At 39.6% G+C, this 13,797-nt stretch overlaps 1 protein-coding gene across 1 annotated transcript in view; it reads left to right on the top strand.

The window, feature by feature from the left end:
• Positions 1–284: 284 nt before the first annotated feature.
• LOC148427509 (muscarinic acetylcholine receptor M4-like) overlaps positions 285–13,797 on the top strand; it is a 34,720-nt gene continuing 21,207 nt past the window's right edge. The window contains exons 1-3 of the mRNA XM_088408465.1: positions 285–365; positions 1,951–2,023; positions 2,103–2,231. Of these exons, the coding sequence (XP_088264591.1) occupies positions 2,017–2,023; positions 2,103–2,231 (136 nt within the window). The 5' untranslated portion in view covers positions 285–365; positions 1,951–2,016. The remainder of the gene's footprint in view (positions 366–1,950; positions 2,024–2,102; positions 2,232–13,797) is intronic.

The following is a 13,797-nucleotide window of genomic DNA, read 5'->3' as shown; positions in this document are numbered from 1 at the left end:
ATGTTGAGATGGTAAAAGTATTCTCCATGTACTTGTGTATAAAAGACTACTAAAATGTAACAGACTGATCCAACCTCTATATTTAAGGTAATATAATGAAGTAAAAGTGGAAAAAAAATATCTGATAACTATAGACACGGTGCTAATACTGGAGAAGATACAATACCTGCTAATGTCTCAAATTTTCTTCTAATATAAACTGCATATGAAACCAGTTTGCAGCATAATTGTTAAAAGGACATTACATTCAGAGTCTGTGTTTATTTAATGTTTTTTTTTTTTTTAGAACCAATTCCCACAGCCTGGGTGAACGTTTGTCTCTGCTGGGATAGAAGGTCCTGGCAAACTGTACTTACTGGTCAGTGGTGAGTTCACAAATGTTTGATAATAATAACCAGACAATTAACAACCGTTTTTTTTTTCCTTTTCAAAGAAGTAGGACCATCTCCCACAGACACAAGTCATTTCTGTCTCTATATTAGTACAATATGCTCACTTATGCTGAGTCCCTGTGAGATAGTGTTACGTTTTTACCTTTTTCTTGTCAGGCCAATATACATATTTTTAATGTCTATATAAATGGTAACTTAAGATGTAGAGCAGGAGTTAAGATCCAACTTGCACCTTGTATGGTATCCCTAGATGTTAAATGTCAAAAGAACTTTCAACTTTCACAAAACATTTATACAACTCTTCTGATGAAACACAGCTAGTTAAACAGAACTTTTTGGCATGGCGTGAGAGGGTCTGTATCACGTATACAGCAACTTTGAAGAGGGTGGCAAGACAGCAGTCAATTTGAACATCTCTGCGCGATTACTGCTGTGAAAAAATTGAAAAGATTTAAGGAGACAAAAAATAAATGGGGGGACTTCCTGGACAAAAAAGGATGTCAAGGATCAACAATGGCCCAGCGTTCATCTGTTAGCATGATCTTAAAGACAAGAAATGATTTACAGGAGAAGTTGCTCTCGGCCTGGGGGACCAGTAATTAGCTTTCGATACTCAAAAAAAAAAAAGAAAAAGGAAGCTAATGCTAATGTTACCTATCATTTGCCTGTAGCAATAAACAGCCATCAGCTTGACAGTTTGTAGTTCCACTCTGTCACGACCAGTCAAGCAACAATAAACACAAGTTGGATTTGAACTCGGGACTCTGAACCGTGAGGCGGCCATGCCAACCACTCTTCCACCAAGGTGTTGAAAATGGAAAGCGTTGCTACAAGAGGACTTATCAAAAGTTTTGCCACTTGAAAGCAGAGATGAAAATCCGGTCCGGTGCTTCTACTCAACCTGGAGTCAAAGGAGCTCGATAACCTACCGATTGACTAGGAGCACCTGTGGCTAGAGCCAAAACTATGGCAAAGTTTTAACTTTTTGGGATTTGTTTTCCCCGTCTTTGCTTGGAAGCACGTGCAAGGTGATGGTCAAAAGGCCCAAACAGGTTATTCTCTAAGTAGGGTGCTACGCGAGCGCCCTCTAGTCATGTCCAAGTCACAGCCACAGTACAGTTCAGTTGTATTTAACTCCTATACATTTGCATTGACCCATTTCAACTAGTATTTGTTTTAAAAACTTTTATTTGAGTTTAGGTCACGCCAAAATGTTATGCGCACAACAATCGTGCTAATTTGCGTTTTGATGCTTCTTTTCACATTTTGAAGCGCAGTAATGTTTATGTTCATTTTACAAATGCTTTTTCGGAATAAAATCAAACGTTTTTGCACACGTGCGCGCTTTGTAAGTCGCATTTGTTGTAAAATGTTTGAAAACAACTACTGAACAAGACAAAAGGTGAAAAAGGTGGCGCGTGACGTCACGCGCCCTTTTCTCTCCTCAAGCGCGCGGCTCTCTGCTCCTGCTCATCCCCACAGTGAGGAAGCCCCTCACGCACGCTTCGCGTCAATATTTTCACAAAGATATAATTTACTTGTTAATATTTCCCCGCAGTTCCGCGCACTCAGTTATTCCATCGATTGATTCCTGTCGTAGATGTCACGCCCAGGAAGATAAATCATGACAGGTGCGCGCGCTCAATCGGGTCAACTGTCTGTGAAGACTAAGACCGACGCACACAATTAAGGTGGTGTCGAAACGAACAGGCTGGCTCATTCGTTTGGTTCGGAGAAAGGAGGAGGAGGAAGAACAGTGTGGAACTAACCGCTGGACATGCGACATGAGTAACATCAGTGATGGAGTTGGAGGGCTTCTGCCCCTCTGGAACTTCAATGGTGAGTCCGAAACATTCCAAATTCTGCCCTTTAACTCCTCAGCGTGGTACAATGATGATTGTTGTCCTTATTGTCTTCCACAACATTGGCGCCACTTGCGAAATATAAAGATGCGTCGAATAGTTAGCCGAGATGACGCTATTCTCTTACTCATTGAGGTAAGCGCATTTTTCGACACAGCTGTCATTGCGATGCAGTGCAATTGCCGCAAACTACAAACACAACAAATACCTGCGTTGTCAGATCGACATTGGAAAATTCGTCAGAAAAGAATTACGTACAAAAGAAACAAAGTTATATTTAAAAAAAACAAAAAACATCTGGAACGAAGTGCTTTGTCATCTGATCATTGTGCATGCTGAGCAGGGCGGTTTAGGTCTTTGTCTTCGACTTTGCTTAATTAGCAATTGTGAGTATAGTGCATTATTCTCTGCTATCCGAGGAGAATTGGAACTTGGCCCTTTTGTAATTGCCTATAGATGCCACACGATGGTGCCAAATTATTTACTCTTTAGTCAAGGCTAATCGCTGACTTAATGATTTTCTTTTCTTGTTATCTTCTGGCCCCAAGAAGCCACAACATGGCGGCAAATCAATATTTTTATAGTAGACATAGCTATGGCCTGTGCACAAAAACAGCCAATACGTGAGTTTGTCAATAAATAGCAAATTGGCCCCACCTCCACAGAAATCTGCAGCGGTTCACTGTCTGAATTGCACAACAGTAAGACACAAATCTGTGTCATCTTTGAAACAGCAGAACTGTGGCATGCCCTTCCGTCTTCAAAGTTTGTGTCTCCAATCGCATGCAGTCACATGAGTTTGGAGCACAACAAAACAAAATATAATTACTATTATTACTAGCAAGCCCCCAACTGTGTGTCATGTGATTAATTTTTCCGGCATGAACAAAAATGCGGCTACCGCTTCTTCATCTAAATGAGGAGAGCAAATTGGAGAAGAGGAAGGAACATGGCTATAATTCAACTAATAACCCTGAAATTGCAAACCCTCCAAGCACATTTATGTCAGCAATATAGAAGCGTTTCAGCTACCCAGTTGAGAACAGAGATTAAAATCGCAGAATCGACAAGACCCAGAGTATTTGCCCTCAGTGCTTCACAGTCTTCTCCAAATCACATGTTAATGCACCTTCGAACACACTGTCCTGAAATTAAATTGAGCTGAAAAGAATTCAAGGGGGGCATATATATATATATAGAAGGCTTTTGTCATGGATATTAGTTTGTACATTGCATTTCCTTACCTTGAAGCAGATCATGTCATCCGAGTATTGGCGACCCAAATGCAATTAATCGTCAAACGTTGCGACGTTCCCTTTTGGCACGCCTTCCACACCTGGCACTTTGGTGGCTGAAAGTAGATCAACCTTTTTGCCTAGTGGAACCACATCTATTTCTCGGTGCAGGTGGTCTAGCGTGAATGGTGAATTTGAGTAGGGCTCTGCCTGCGCCGCACAGGTCGACGTTCGGAGCTCTCTGTTGTGTGATGATGTCTTTTAATTTTTAAAAATGACAGCGTTTATCAAATCAACTTTTGTGCCTCAACCTGCGGAAAGACTAAGAAAAAGGACTAAATTTACCCTTGTGTTTTCCCGCATGCCATGACTGTCAGCACCCAAACATTGCGCCATCTTGCACCTGCATGCACAGGGCTATACATTTATTAATACATAGTGTAGTCTAGCATTGGGCGCAAAAATAGAGTCCTGAGTCCAGATCAATGATTCCTTACTCATGTCACAGCACATTTGTGTGCTGTGGAAAATTATCTCACTTCATTTAATTGGTCCAAAAATAGTTTGTGCTCTTGACTCTAGAGCACAATCATTATCAAGCCACGGTACATGAGAAAAATCTCAACATTTAATTGTTTGGTCAGCCACTATGTGTCACTTAGATAATGATGATCACATATATGTTAGTCGGAGAAAACAAAACTATTTTTGGACCATGTACGTCTAGAGTCTAGACCGTACATGAGAGGGTAGATGAAGATTGTTCTTTAATTTTTTTTTCTCCTCCTTCCTAAACACAAACAATGCACTCCCCTCATGCTCCTCCCCCTGTCAGCTTCTACAGCCACTACCTAATTTTACCCCGTTTTTCTCCTTGTTCCGGCTAGGAACACATCCCAGTGGTAGGATTAATAAGGTTGCTGCTGTGGTTGTTGCCCAAACATTTTTGTCAAGCCTGGCCTGTGCTATTATACTATAATAATGCACATCCTAATTTTCAAGTGGCCTACCTCACATTTCTGAGGCTGGAGATTGAATCTATCCTCGGACCTTGTGGCGTGGAGATTGTCGTATGTTCTCACCATGCCAGCATGGGTCTTCTCCAAGTACCTCGCCCATTTCAAAAGGGCACATGATGGCGTTAGCGTCATTGAAGTCTCTAAAGTTACTAATAGGCTTAAATGGGCGCGTGAATGTTTGCTTGTTTACGTGATTGTCTGGTTCAGGGTGTCGCCCGTCCCTTGCCCAACAAACATCAAGCGGGATTGGCGTACGTCTACCCGCAGCCCTGTGAGGATAAATAACATTGAAGATGGAAGGATGAGTGGTAATGAAAATGTATATACGTGTACATTTACTTTTGACTGGGTTATTTGATAAATCATTTCAAATCAGTTGCTCTGACATTTTTACACCAAGGTTATGTTGTGAACAGGGATGTAGCAACTGTGTGGGCTGTGCCTGTAGCAGCACTCACACTTTTCCTGCTGTTATTCAATTTTAGTCATCTTCCCTCCTCCATCAACAAACCGAGCACATACACAAGGACACAAACACACTTTGTGAAGCTTTGTGGCAAACTCATTTTACACTTGACGTCAACCTGAGGAGGGCGCTATTTATTTAGATGCGGAAAAAGAATTAACAACAAAACGGTCAATAATTAAATACAGTTTAGGAAAAGTATGATTTTCAAGTTGAAATCAATCTCGTTGCTAATTTTCCTTGTCCTATCAACTTGGCCCATTGAGATGTTGATGCTGTTTGCAAGACTGATGCGAATGAGCAATGCATGAGTGAATGGGGAACAGTCACTAATTTGCAATGAACAAGGTTGCATCTGCGATTTTCATTGAGCGCACCTCCGCCTCCCCCTTTCCAATGCAAATGATTTAAATGTTGAAAGTGGCATTTTTACTGATATAATTTTCCCCAAAGAAATAACACACTGTGCATCATCAAGATTCACGTCACAAATTGTTTTCAAGATTTTTTTTGACCTTAATTGTACACCTAACCAAAGCCTGCAAAGGGTGGTGGGCAAAGTGGAAAGCACATAAGTGCTCTGGATTGGGAGCTATTGATTAGCTGAGAGGAAGAATACAAAGAGAAACAAATTGCAAGCCTAATTAGAGTAAATGGCAAAGGGGTGTAGCCATCCAAACAAATGTACTGCTTGCGTCGTCATCTCAGAATTGTCCACAAATCAGTCGATAATCTAACAGTGAAGGTAAAGATAGCATGGGTGATAGCGGTTTGACACTTGACATGAAGATTGCGGAGTAAATTTATAGCTTGTCATTTATAATAAAGGACAAGAATGTATAGGATATACTGTATACATATGCTACGGGGCTTGACCCTAAATAGCAGTTGGTTTTCCAAATGTTTAATAGTATGAGCAGAGGAGCTGTTTGCAGAGGCAAGCAAAGATTTGGGAGATATATTAGGGGACGTGAATATAGGGAATGCGCTGTCAGAATTTTGTAACCGTGGAGGGGAACGTACAGTCGCGTGGCTCTGCTTACCAGGCTTGTGAGGCCATTAAGAAAGCCGTGGCTTTGCAACAGATTAAAATGTCACAAGTTGTAGAGTTCGCTTAAGGCGTCAAAAAGTAAATGGCCAAATGGGAATGAATAAATAACAAAAACACAGGGGGCTTATGAGGGTTGCGGAAAATTAATAATGAATCATTCAAAATTAGTTTTTATTTGTATTTTATTTGGAACGTTCGCTTAAGACGTCAAAAATTAAATGGCCAAACGGGAATGAATAAATAACAAAAATACAGGGGGCTTATGAGGGTTGCTGAAGATTAATAATGGATTATTCAAAATTAGTTTTTAGCGCATAAAGGGTAATACATTTTTGAGAAAAAACAGAACGATAAGGAGGAAAAACAAGTTTATTGAAGTAGCATTTTTAATTGAAGTTAATGGAAGTAAATACAGTGGTTTCTTGAGAACGTAGTCTAATTCCTTCAGTGATAAAGCTCACAACTCAAAACAAAGATATCTTAAATGCTTTCCCCATTGCAAAATGGAAATATCATCAACCTGTCCCATGAGCCACCTCAGAAAAAGTTGTACCGATGTCGTAAAATTTTGTATCCCTTTCTCCCGCAACTAGATTTTGTCAAATGAATTGTACAATATTTCCATGTACACCCTGCCATGGGCTCACGGGCTCACGGGCTCACGGGCTAGCCATTATTGTTTGGTGCAGTAAATGAGTATCTCGATATTTGGGACGTCCTACTGTGTGGCTTCGTCACCGAACGCACCGAGTCAACTGCTGAATGTGGCGAGGGCAGTGATCCCTCATTTTTTGCTGTTGATGGGAACTGGAAACCCCCTCCCCGCCCCCCTTGGAATTTTCACGCATGTCTTATCTGAATTTTTTTTAATGTGAAATGTCATCATTCATCACACAATACATATTTAAGACGAATATTACTGCAGAACATAATTTGATCTTAAATTATTAAACATTATACAATAACTCAACTGTTATCCCTTCCCATTTGGTGAAATCAAGCTTAAGTGGCTGTATTCTCACGGAGAGCCACGGTTATATTAGCGCTGCCCGGAAGTCTAGTTAAAGTGAAAGCTGTAGATGACCAAACATGATAACAATGAGAGTTTTCACTTGAAATTCTAATTTAATACAAAAGAAATCCAGGTATAAGAGATTTCCAACGCGACGGTGAAGCTCTTTCCTCTTCTCCGTTGGCTCTATCCAACAGCGTGTGTGTTTTATGATTAAGACCGGAACTTCCCTCTTGGTCTAACAAGCGGGAGTTGGGCAGGAGTAGATTACAACCCCTGCCCTCATTGGTCGATGGTCGCGGCATTGGATTAAAAATATACATAAAACGATGTATTTTTTTTGTATGGTCTATCTTAAGGAAAAATAATAATAATAGCAATAATAATAGCAAGGAAAACACACATCCAATAGATATTATCATAAAAATGAATGTAGCAGAGGTTGAATTCATTTTGTTGATAAATAAAATTGCAATTTTTTTTTTGACTGGTCTGACTGACAAATTTCAAGAAAAATTGCAACATAAACCCCCCAAAAAAATAGTCATGGTAAATAAATGAAAATAGCCACAGACCGAACCATGATGCAGTGAGGGAACACTGTGTCCCGCTCTTCTCATGTCACCTGTCATTTGGTAATTGTCACGGATGTGACCAAAATGTGTTTGCTGCTGATGTTGTAAATGTTGAAGAATTTGATGGCTGCACTAGAATGTTATGTTGCGGGAAGAAATAACGCTTAGACTGCTGATATTTTATTCATTGGCATACCAGTCATTAATTTAATTCAAAATTACAGACTCATCTTACTGCATGCAGAAAATGGTCACCGGCTGTAAATTTTATTTGCAACTGCATTGCTCTTTTTTTTTTTTTTTTTTTTTTCTGTGGTGGTTGACCTCCAAAGTACTCACGCACTGTATCTAGATCAAATTAGGAAGTACGTACAAAGTGTAAAGTACCAAAGCACAATTATTGTTTCAACTCTTGTACTTGTACTGCCCCACCTTTTTTTTAAACTTCTAATTCTCCCTATTTATATCTCAATTAATAAAGCAAAAGACTACAAAAAAACTCACATTTGCCTTTTAATAAGTGCAAGCTTGTCAGAAAGGAAATTCCTCAAAATCTACTCAAGTACAGTAACAAAGTTATTTACGTTCAATACTAGTTAACCAGCTACTAATTTCGTTGCTGTATGAGAAAAGGGACTAAAAATTACATCAACAAAAAAGAGATTCTTTTGAGTTCTCATGCTTTGCTGTATTTAAAAGAAAAACTTAAATAAAAAAAAGTACCGGTAGTAGTATATGTAGGAGCCTTTATTATATGTGACCAGTTCTAGAAAAAGGGTCTTTATGTGTCTAAAGTGAAAATTGAGTGGAGGCCGGGCTAGAGCCAATCATGAAGATATTTTCATTCTTTCATCTTTAAGCTCAATAATAATCATAGCGCTTTTTTCATGGTAGATTTTATTCATTCCACTTTATGCAGCACAAAGTGGACTTGTCAGTCTGCCACAAACAGTTCGTTTTGACACTGATATATCATTTGAAAATGACTGCATCGAAGTGATCAAATACATGTGTTATGTTTTGTTTGGCGTCGGCGTGTTTCTATTTTCTGTTCTTTTCACATTCTGACTTGTTTGGTCTTTTGTTCATGGTAGTTCATGTTTCTGTTTCCTTTGTTAGAGTGATTGTGTCTAACTATCCTTGTCAACCTGCTCCCTTGTTAACCAGCTCCCTGCTCTAATTGTCTCGTGTCCAGGTGCTCCCTGTTGCCTAATCAGTTTTAATGTCAATATTGTTCTGTTTTCTTGCATTTCTAGTGGGACCATTGTCGTGTTTTCCCGCCTGCCTGTTTTTTTGGTAGTTTTGTGTGTGTTTTGTAGTTTTTCCAGTGTCCAGATTCCATTTACCTTTTTGTTAATTAAATGGCTTGTTGCCTTAACTCCCTGCCTCTGAGCTTCCCTGCGATTGGGTTCAAAATCCCCATATCCGTGCTTTCCCCTGACATAACAGTCCAACCACAAATGGACCCAGCGGTGAGCTCACAGCCAGGAATTTACCCAGAAGATGGAGTGTTTGACCTGGCTCGTCTTGACCAAGTAAGAAAAACATTTGCTCAGTTATCTGAGGAGCTGATGGCCTTTACGGCGGCCTTGACAGCGTGAAACCGGCGACGTCAGCTTTCGTTACGACGGCGCAAGCCTGGCAGCCGTTCCCTGTTCCAGCTACAGTGACGTAGTTCACAAATGGTCAGAGGTTCTTCAGATTTATGGGATATGTCAGCTAGCTAGTCAGATACAAACATGTTAGCAATTATGCGCACAGCCTATACTGTAAATCCCTTATTTTTCTAATCTTCGACTACAATCTTAAAATAATGTTTTTGTGCATGCAATTTGTGTATATTTGTCATCTTTGCAAAGCTTTAACCGTGGACATACAGACTTTTGTTTTTTTTTCTCCTCAGAGTGGCTCACACTTTTCCTGGTATTGATGATGAAAATCGGAGATGTTCTTTCACACCGAATACCCCTTAAAAGTAGTGTGTATACTAATGGACACTGTGTGTCGTTTTTTACGGCTACATCAGCTTCCTCTTTATTTCAGAATTACAATACAGTACATGATTGCTTCATTAGACATAACATATATCAGGGAATGTGCCCATTTATATATTAAAAAAAGAAAAAACAGCAACAACACATTATTGTATTCAGGGTGAAATAGTTTTTTCACAAGTGTGTATCTGAGCCGTAGATAATTATCAGCAACCGCATGGTTTTACGATGCCAAAAGAGGAGTGAGCCTTGCTTTTTAAATGGCCCATACTGTAGGTGTGTATGTGAATGCGACTGGTCGTTTGCCTATTGATCAGTCCTTTGTGTACACCGCTTCCTGCTATGTAATATGCTCCGGCTCCCGAGCAACCCTAATGAGGACAAGCAGTATTAAAAATGGAGGTTGAATGCAGTTTCCCAATGTTGTAAATGGTTTCCAGTCCGTTTGAGCTTGACAGAATAGTGCACAGATGAGCGAATTTCCACAAATATCACAAACTGATCAAAGCATTCCCTTTTTAATCATTGTGTTCAGAACACGTATGGGTGGGCAAACACTCGAGAGACACAACTACTGTATTTGTATACAAGTGCTTCAAAAGTCAATTTTCCATAAATGAGTTTGATTGGCGACTTGCGACTCCGTGTGCAGTGGAATCTTGAATGAGACTTGAAAAAGTGGTGATGAACGCTCATCCCTAATTAGATTTTCACTACCAGGTATTTTCAATGGGAAAGATTTGTTCTAAATTTGAATAAATTGGAGGAAGGACAGCATTCTGGAAAGAAACATATTCAATCTCAGATTTTTCCACCAATCCATCCTGGACATGTGCTAAAATGACCAATTTAGTTCTGTGACTGAGGAGAAAGTATATAAAGTAACATCTTTGCGGTCGTTGATCATATCGGAGAGAAAGCTCATTGTGAACATATCAAAGAGAACATCTAATATTAAACCGCGCACACGCTATCCTCACAGGGCAGCGCTGGCATCACACTGTGAAATATGGATTGGCAAAGCTATGATGTGCTTTGCTGGAATGGAGCAGAGGCTGGGGGACTCGCTGTATAAATCGGACCCTCCTTGATGGCAACCCTGTTTATGAAAAGTGCGCACGTTACCATGTACAAATCGCACTTGCCTAACAAAGAAAATACATGTGTGACATGTTAAACTCAGTGCGGCCGTCCCATCCCCCACATTTTATTTTTTTCCCAGTGATCTCATCTTTGATCTTGCAGAAAGAAAATCCCATCTTTCAGAATCCAAAAATCAACTTTTCCCCTTGTGTAGGTGCAGTACGTTGCTTTTGATGAAGTCAAATTTCTTGTAGAATGGAAATGACGCTACAGACTCTGATTGGTGAAGACAATAACGCAATTCACGACACTATCGTGAAGGTGGATGCAATTTATCTCACGCAATCTTTTCCCGGCATTGACATGAAAATGTAAATACTTCACAACCTCGGTCATTCTCAAAGTAAAACTCAATGAGTGCCACTGCGGTGTAGTGGTCATAAAGTCGGCGCTTTAGTACAGGTCACCCCAGGAAAAAGAATATCTCGTTTGTAGGCCAACTACGCCACTATATTTTAATGTTAGTTACAGTATAATGGTGATACTTGAAGGACTAAAATTGTTTATTTTACTTTGTATTTTAGTTGCTGCTTGGTATAAAAAACATTGAAAAGCACTCTTTTCACATCAATGAACATAAAACTTTGTTGGAACAAGAAGTCTGACTATTACTGTTTAAAAGTACCCAGCCCAGACTTCAATGATGCTCCATGTCTTTTTGGATTATTAATCAAAGCAAATTCATTTTGAATAGTTCTAATCTGCTCGGGCATGGACGTAAAAAAACAAAACAAAACCCAGAAATGCTCATCTTAAAGCGAGCATCGATGCCATATTTAACACAGCGCTCTGCTTTTATAAAAGTACTTTTTTCTTCAATTTTCGGGGGTGAATTTTTTGTCCTTTTCTGAAAGCTCAACACGGGTAAAACCAAACGCAGTCCATGTGAGGTATCAAGCTGTCCTCCTGGTTCTTCAGCCAATGAGCAAAACAAAAGGGGTGCACACTGGGAGCGTTTTGCTGTAGAATTCTCTCAGTTTTGTCCTTTGTCTGTTTTGCGTCACTAACACCTCAGCCAATGCAAGGGATTGCAAGCGCTCCCTTGCGGCTTTCGGCTCTAATGTCGCTTCAGAAACTTCTTCCACCGCCATCCTCTGCTCAGCTAAAATATCACCAGAACTATATTTGGACTCCAAATCAGATCCCGAATTCAGATTGCAAACAAAGTTTATCACTAAGCTTTTGAAAGGGTCTGAAAGTTTTTGGGTCAAGGGAAATCTTACAAGGGAGATATTTTTCCATGAACCCCCTCATAATTCCAATTAAACATAACCTCTGCGTGTGCCCCCAAATACTTTACTGTTGTCTTTTTGACCATTTGGAACAACAACAAAAAAAAGATCAACTTCACAATTGATATTGTGCCTTTTAATCTGGAAAAGATGCCATTATTCGCAAAAAAAAAAAAAAGAACTTTTTGTTATCAAACATGTTTTTTTCAAACAAAACACCCTAGGTCTTTCTTTTTGGAGCAACGGTAAGTCCATTTTTAAACCAAACGTTTTTTCATTGATAGCACGCCAAAGCTTTTAACTGGTCCAAAGTCATGAGTGGGGAGGACTAATTTCATTGTTTGTCTTATTGGCACATCTTTTCTCCCATGCATGAATGAAATCCTTTTAAGTGGTGCATTTACCAGAAATGATTTAGCAGACCCCATGTAGAGCTCTCAGACCCCTGTGGCTCTGCAGGGACCTGAATCTTGTTGTACATGCTGGTGTTCCAACATAAAGGCAGAAATGTTAAATCATTTCAGGTTAAACCTCCATCTTCAAAATCATCTGGTATGCTGACTTGAAAGGATGAATACAAAAGAAGAAAAGTTCATTTTCACACTTGCAAGATGACACATTTTGCTTGAAATGCCCTGGATGTCAGTGGTATACGTAATTATTGTGCTGGGAGTCTCTTAAAACATCTATTTAGAGCCATTTTAAAATGGAATTAGTTTCATTTAAGCCATTAAAATGAAAACCGTTTAGAGTGATATTGGACAAAACACTTCTGTGTTATTTTGGTTGCCAGTTCATCATCAGTGTACGACAATTGCCGTGCAAAGTTTTAATTAACCCGTATGATGGCCAAACAGATGACGCGCTCTTTTGCCAGCCATCATTGAGGGGAGTTACATCTAAATCAGTGAAAATCAATGAAAACTGAAACTAAGTAATAAAGGGGTTAAAATACAAAAAAAAAAAAAGAAAAGATTTTGTATCTTGGTTTACAAGGTTTAAAATACAATACAGATGAAATGATTTGTACTGGTTTTAGCCAACCTTTCCCTGGGTGTGTAACAAGCGCGATGAGCTCCATGTAAAATGGCAAATCCATATATACATACATTTCAAATACTGCACTACAGTAATATTGTAATGGAACACATTACTTTGAAATGACAGTAATAAGTAACGCATTAGTTTTGAACTTGCCCAACACTTTTTTGTCTGTCTGTCTGTCTCTCTCTCATATATATATATATATATATATATATATATATATATATATATATATATATATATATATGACCACAAATGTGTCATTTTCCTGTTGCTTTTCATCTAGTGATTGCAAATGGCGTTCACTATATGTTCAATCGACTCTCGCTCTACAAGTGCCGGCAGGAGTGTTTCCCGTTAATGATCAGTTGTCGAGTCCCGTCATAGCTGCAGTCATTGCCTCTCTCTTTCCTGGAGCAAATGATGCCATGTTGTGCTCCTCGCGGGAGTGCTTGTGCGCATTGGATGCGCATAACACTTTGCCCATATCCATTGCGCTTTTGTACAAATGCAACAAGTGGAGGAATGTGGAAAATGGTAGATGAGGCCGTATGCACAGTGCGTGTTCTGCGTTTAGGGAGGTTGCTCACAGAACAATCTAAATCTGTACTTCTGGGTACCACTGGATAATTTTTCTACTGCGAAATATGTGCTTTGGCTCAAAGACAGGGAAACCACGCTGTATACAAACTTCGTCATCTATGAAACAGCGGCAATGGATTCAATCATTCCAGCTTTCCGCTGTTGTCATCCTTTGTAGGAATCTATCGGG

This window comes from Hippichthys cyanospilos, chromosome 2 (assembly GCF_059441005.1).
Source record: "Hippichthys cyanospilos isolate Australia breed blue-spotted pipefish chromosome 2, RoL_Hcya_1.0, whole genome shotgun sequence".
NCBI lineage: Eukaryota > Metazoa > Chordata > Actinopteri > Syngnathiformes > Syngnathidae > Hippichthys > Hippichthys cyanospilos.
This window is presented reverse-complemented; position numbering and strand designations above follow the sequence as displayed.